We start from the raw sequence: 6,459 nt of genomic DNA on the forward strand, positions 1-6,459 counted from the left end.
CAAGGCCTTTCCACCCTCAGCCGAGTCCACAACTCCTCCAAGTTTGGTGTTGTCAACAAATTTGCTCAAAACACCTTCTAGTCCTACATCCAAATTGTTTATAAAAGTATTGAAGAGGACTGGCCCTAAAATGGAGCCTTGAGGGACCCCACTAGTGACCATCCGCCAGCCAGATGTGGCCCCATTTACCACAACCCTTTGAGCCATGCCCATCAGCCAATTGCTCACCCATCATATGATGTTTTTGTTAAGTTTTATACTGGACATTTTGTCCAGTAGAATCCTATGGGAAACTGTGTCAAGAGCCTTGCTGAAGTCCAAAAAGATCACATCAGCTGGTTTCCCTCGATCGACTAGATGGGTGATCTTGTCATAAAAGGAAATCAAACTGGTTAAGCAGGACCAACCCCTCATGAACCCATGTTGGCTGGGACCAATGACTGCATTGTCCCCCAGGTGTGCCTCAATAACTTCAAGGATCATCTTCTCCATAATTTTACCAGACACTGACGTGAGACTGACAGGCCTGTAATTGCTACGGTCTTCTTTCTTGTTCTTCTTTAAAACTGGTACAACATTTGCCAGCTTCCAGTCTGGACCTCTCCAGATTCCCAAAATCTTTGAAAAATAATTGAGAGAGGTCCCATGATGACATCAGCCAGCTCTTTATGCACCCTGTTTGTTGTGTTTGTTTGTTTTTTGTTGTTGGTGGTGATGGTTTTTTGTTTGTTTGTTTGTTTGATTGATTGTTTGTTTTAACTTTTTTTTTTTTTTTTTCCTAAAAATAATTGATACATTGCTTTAAAACGTAGTTCTTTTTTACTTTGGCACCAGTGTGCCACGGCTTTTGGTGCCATGATCAAGAGATCCAAGGTGTTTTGTGAACTTTTCCTGACATTAAGTTACAATGAGGATCTGAAGTTTTGCTGTAGGATGAAGCTCCAGCATAAAGCTTTCAGGCCCCAGCACATTCCTAGCAAAATTAGTCTGAGGGCAGAAGTAAGAGCAGGTATGGTTTTTTACATTTTAGATAAGACAAAATAGGTGCCAGTGCATTAAAGGATGGTCAAGATGGCACCTGTGAGGCAACCTGGGATTGCTTCCAAGAGCTGTTTTTTTAATGTAATGTCAGTACATATGGCATTGTCCTCCATGTGACAAAAATTGGTCCTGAAGTATCTGAAACTGCAAATAAAGGAACTATTTTTCAATAACTTAATGACAAAGCAACATTGAAGATACATAGCATCACATGAGAAACATCCTCTATGTCTTCCAACCTTTAATTCAAGAGGTGAACTCTCTTAAATACAAACAAGATCTTTAAGGCTTGGAATATCAAAATAAAAGTATGGATTAGGAATTGGACATATGGATCTGTCTGATAATATTAAAAAAAAAAAATCACAATGACCAGTTTCATTGTATGGAACGTAGACACAGTGGTTCCAGGTTTAAAATACAGTGCAAAGTCCATTTTTCAAGGGACATTTTTAGGTAAAAGAATTAAAGTTGTCTAACATTAAGAAATAATTTGGATATATAACTTACTTTATTGATGTGGTCTGTGCATTTCGCTTAGTTTGGGCTGTGAAGCCATAATAGTCCATTTAACTGGACTAGCTAATGGCTTTCCATGTATTTTGCACAAGGACTTCAGAGAAGTGTTTTAGAATAAAGAAGAAAATACATTTTTTACTCGAGCTCTGAAAGAAATACGGCAGATCTAAGGTACAAGGTCTGACTCAACTTCTTAATGTCCCTTTAAATATATCTAATGTCTACTTCCACCCTTCCCCATTGCACCTGCATGGTCTAGGAAGGCTTAAAAGGGATTTTTACGCTCTGTGAACATAAATATCCTGTGGCACATTGAGGGGGAGAACATCAAAGACTACAGGCACAGGGTAGGACAGAAACATCCATAGTCAACATCTTTAAAGGCAGCTGTACCTGATACATACACATTCATTCAATTATCTTCCTTCATTCAGCAGCAATATGTAAATATAGGCCAAATACTCTCAAAGTTGAATATAGCAATGACATCTTCCATTTTCCTCACCCAGGTCCTGCTGAGTGATATACGCTTGTTAAGCGAAACTCTCTGTGATGTGATAAAAGTCCCTTTATATATAAAATGTTCTTGCTGCGTGATTTTCTATAGAGAGCCCAGGGCTTCTCCCAGGTGGATTTTCTCTCCAGCTTTGAGGTGGAATTTGAAGTCCTTAGGAGCCTCAAAGATGACTACAATAATAGAGCCTAGATTAAATTTGCCTAAATGTTCTCCTTTCCTGTATTCCCTTCTTGTTGTTGTTGGATACAACAACTTGTTGGAGAGCAAGTCCTACGAGGAGTGGCTGAGGGAGCTGGGATTTTTCAGCCTGCAGAAAAGGAGGCTCAGGGGCGACCTTATTGCTCTCTACAGGTACCTCAAAGGAGGCTGTAGCAAGGTGGGGCTTGGTCTGTTCTCCCACGTGCCTGGTGACAGGACAAACGGGAATGGGCTTAAGTTGCGCCAGGGGAGTTTTAGATTGGATGTTAGGAAGAACTTTTTTACTGAAAGGGTTGTTAGACATTGGAACAGGCTGCCCAGGGAAGTGGTGGAGTCACCATCCCTGGAAGTCTTTAAAAGACGTTTAGATGAAGAGCTTAGGGATATGGTTTAGTGGGGACTGTTAGCGTTAGGTCAGAGGTTGGAGTCGATGATCTTGAGGTCTCTTCCAACCTAGAAATTCTTTGATTCTGTGATACAAAGCTGAAGTAATTGTAGGAACCTTTTGAGTAATGGGGACTGTTGGTATGCAGGTCCTGGTCAAAGTAAATGCAGACAGAGCCCACTTTTGTTGCTCCTACAGGCGTTAAAGAGAAAAAGCCATGTTTCCAGTCACCTGTAAGGACAACCTGTTTATTGTGGCAGACCAGTTCCTTGATCCAGTGAGCAACTCCAGGATTCACAGACATCAGAGAGCCTGGCAAATGACATCGGTATGACACCCTCCAGTCAGTGCGTGAGTGGAAGCAGTGGTAGTCCCCTGGTGCAAGGTAGATTACACAATGATAGAGCTTATTCCCCTCCTTTGTGACTAGCTGTTGCTGAAAGGAGTTACCAGGTGACGTCTCACTAAAATGCAAGTCCTCTGTGCTGATGCGAGGTCCCAAGAAAGATTCCAGTGAGTAAGTAACCCCTTTTACTTGCTCCACTTCACAGTTCTTTACTTGTCCAAAGTTAAGGATCTTTCCATTAGAGGGACTAATCACACTGTGCAAACAGCAGACTGGCTGTGCTTGTGGTTTCAGCTTCCTGCAAAAGAATTCACTGAGGTTTCTATAGTGATGCAGATCTTCAACAGCTGCCTCCTTCATGTTTAGTCTGAATGTCCAAATGTACATGCTGTAAACAGGCTTCCGAAGCCATGTAGGCAGCTCCACCTGGTTCAGGCGACCCAATGCTTGTGAGAGCAGTCGAGTTGGTACCGATTTGTACAGAGAAACCTCCCACTCGCTTGCAAGCTTCACAGGCAGCTCTATGCCCTTCTTCTCTAGCTGTTCCAACTTGTAATCCTTATATTTTCTGTATCCTGCATATCCCCCACCTGTAGCCACCAAAACATGGAAGGGGCGCAGGTGGAAGGCTTGTCCTACTGGAGCAATATGAAACTTCTTCCTGTCACTGAAGAATGTCCTAGAAGGTGGCTGCTTCCACAGGACTCGAGTTCTAATGCACAGGTTCTCATGTATGAGGAAGTTAGAGCTAGTCAGCAAACTGCTCCGCTGCAGCCAGGCCATACCATGCCATGCCAAGGCTGCCGTCATCTTCTTGCACCACCGCCGCATCCTCTGTGTGTCATTCTGTTGTCCTTCTCTTCACCTTCCTGACAGTCAGCATTAGAAGTAGTTTTTCAAGTACACACAGAATTAACAGCCTTCTTTTCAGGAAACAAACAGCAACCACTACTACAACAACAGCAAAACACCATGCACACTTACCTCTGTGTCCTCAGAAACAGGAAATGTGAAATCACAGAAGGCTTAAAGAGAAGATCAAGATTGTATTCAGGAGGGAAATTAGATGAAATGCAAAGACCTGTTAGTGACTGCATCAGGAACTTCTTCCTAAACAGAGACAGTACTTTGTGAATTGAATCAGCTAGCCCAAGTTTGCCTGTGGCAAGAGAGAAAAAAAAAGTAAGTCAGCAGCTGTAAATTTGGATCCTCAGACGTACAATGCAAGGGTTCATTCCCTCCTGCACTGAGCAAAAAGTTAGTGGATACTGAAGTCAGGAAGGATAGGACTAGAAGCGATGCTAGTCTGGCACTCTTCCCAACACAATACAAAGGTAAATACTAATCACATTTTTGGCCTGTGTCAGTGCAAAACAGCAGTGCCAGAGCTCAGTTCCATCTTGCTCCTGTCCTGGAACATTCCTGATGCAGCAACAAGACATGTAATTCTGTTGTAGAATTACTGAGTGCTCCTACTTTATGTCTAGCTACCTGTACCTCTGATGAAGGTCATCACCCATGCCGATCAATTAGTACAACTATGCAAGTCTGTTCACTGATCTATATTAGAATACTCCTAGTGCTCAAAATGCTTACACTAACCACAAAGTTATGACACTGTATTGGAGGGACTAGTTACCTCCAGCCGGAAGGCAAAAATAAGCTGCTGCAGTTGAGCTGGACACAGCAACCCCTTGTAACCCCTTCATCTGGCCAAGGTGCAGCCTGAGCAGATCTGTGTGTAGCCTGAAGCATCTCCCTCCCTGCCCTGCTCGTATGTATTTTATGGGATGGGTGGGAGTGAATTCCTCCCAGAAAAGGTTTTCACTACCTGATATAAAAAGCCACTGGTAATATCTACAGTCTAGCATATCTAGTAGCAATCCTGAAGGTCATTCACCTCTTAATGAATTTAATGCTGCATAAAAAAAGCTATTTTCAAGAAAGAAACTGCCAGTGCTTCTCACAGAAATACTCATTTTCCAGGAGTTTCATGAATAAGGACTACAGGACATTCAAGGAATGCCAGATTTTTCACTTGTCTTAACATGTATGTGCCGGTAGGCTTCTTCAGCCCCCTTCACCTTCAAGGCCTATCCTACATGTAGTCATATTAATGGATCTTTAAATTCAGAGGTGCTGCCACTGATGGGCAGGGATATTGCAATTACAACACAGACCAGAATCATGTTCTGTTTCAAAAGGAATTCAGAAGAGGGACAATGAAAGGGACTGTGTTAGCAACAGATTTTTCTAGTACAAGGATTAGGCAGCATGCAAATCAGTTAAAATAACGTTAAATACAAGTTCTCGTTACTTTACACACAAATGTCTCGATCCTGGGAGGTTTGAGAGTCTATCTCTTACATCAAAATATGGACATAAGCTTCTGCATTCTCCAAGTGGCTGCAAATAATTGTTCCTCTATAAGTAAGCCACCTCTACAAGACACAAGGAGCTGAACTAAAGCACAAGTAGTGTCCTTTTCCTGTGACTTCTGTACACATGTCATCTCAGAAACCTGAGAGACCATGACTTAAAGCAGAAGGGATAGATAAGAAAGTGTGAAAAAGCAGGAGCAGAGTCTGCTGCTTTTAAAGGTCCTCTACTACCAAAATCCATAGAATCACAAGGTCTATTTAACATTTCTGACATAGTCAGAAAGAACAACAAATTAATTAAGTCACCAGAAGCAGGTTGCATGTAGCTGGGTCACAGCCACTGGCTGGTTGTGCAGAAGGAATTATCTCCAAATTTGAGAGCATCTACACTAGACCTTGAATTAACACAAACAGCTTATAAATAAGCTCTTTTAAATTCGTAAGTGAACACTTTCAACATTGACAAGAGCCCTACTTAGGCAGATGTAGGCTTTCACACCAGCTTAGGCAGAACGTGCCCTTGCTCTCTTTCAAAAGTACAAACAGTTTGACTGTCTACCACCTTACAGTCATAACATACACACACACGCAAGTATTAGGAAAGATGCATGTGATGACAATGTAGCTGAAGGTGTGCCTGCAGCTGGTACAGACATACTGAAGATATTTTTAAACTATTTAAATTTGGTCCAGATGGCAGACAAGTGTTGACATGAGGAGCTGCAGTCGGTCCAATTGTCCAAGTGTTTACAACTCAACACTTATCCAACTTAGCAAGCTGTGGTCAAGGACAAGAATAAGGTTTGTGTGCACACATTTATAAATGTGTATAAACCTGTGGACGTTTTTATATAAACGTCGCTTCACTGATCACTGATGCAAGGCAAAAACTGAATCCACTTTACATTAAAACAGCAATCAAACTAGAGATGTCCTATGCAGAGAGTTTCACAGAGCTGGTTTTCATTCAACTCACACATCAGCAGACTTTCATTTGGGCATAAAAGATCATTGCAATGGTCTGCTGTTAACAGTCCATTACAGAACTTAAATTTATCAAGACAGCTATCAA

General features: G+C 41.9%; 1 protein-coding gene across 1 annotated transcript; it reads right to left on the reverse strand.

Annotated features, from left to right (window-relative positions):
* Positions 1 to 1,590: 1,590 nt before the first annotated feature.
* Positions 1,591 to 4,141, reverse strand: LOC140000720 (phosphatidylserine decarboxylase proenzyme, mitochondrial-like). Its single transcript, XM_072031383.1, has 2 exons — positions 2,729 to 4,141; positions 1,591 to 2,303 (listed from the first exon to the last, which is right to left on the reverse strand). The coding sequence occupies exons 1-2, from the start codon at positions 3,835 to 3,837 to the stop codon at positions 2,162 to 2,164; spliced, it is 1,251 nt and encodes a 416-aa protein (XP_071887484.1). The 5' UTR covers positions 3,838 to 4,141; the 3' UTR covers positions 1,591 to 2,161.
* Between the last annotated feature and the right edge of the window lie 2,318 nt (positions 4,142 to 6,459).

The sequence above is a fragment of the Anas platyrhynchos genome, chromosome Z (assembly GCF_047663525.1).
Source record: "Anas platyrhynchos isolate ZD024472 breed Pekin duck chromosome Z, IASCAAS_PekinDuck_T2T, whole genome shotgun sequence".
Classification (NCBI taxonomy): domain Eukaryota; kingdom Metazoa; phylum Chordata; class Aves; order Anseriformes; family Anatidae; genus Anas; species Anas platyrhynchos.

Coding starts and splice junctions, on each gene's coding strand:
- LOC140000720 (XM_072031383.1), bottom strand. CDS start 3,837: ATGCGGCGGTGGTGCAAGAAGATGACGGCAGCCTTGGCATGGCATGGT. Junction 2,304..2,728: donor CAGAATCAAAGAATTTCTAG/GTTGGAAGAGAC, acceptor AACAACAAGAAG/GGAATACAGGAAAGGAGAAC.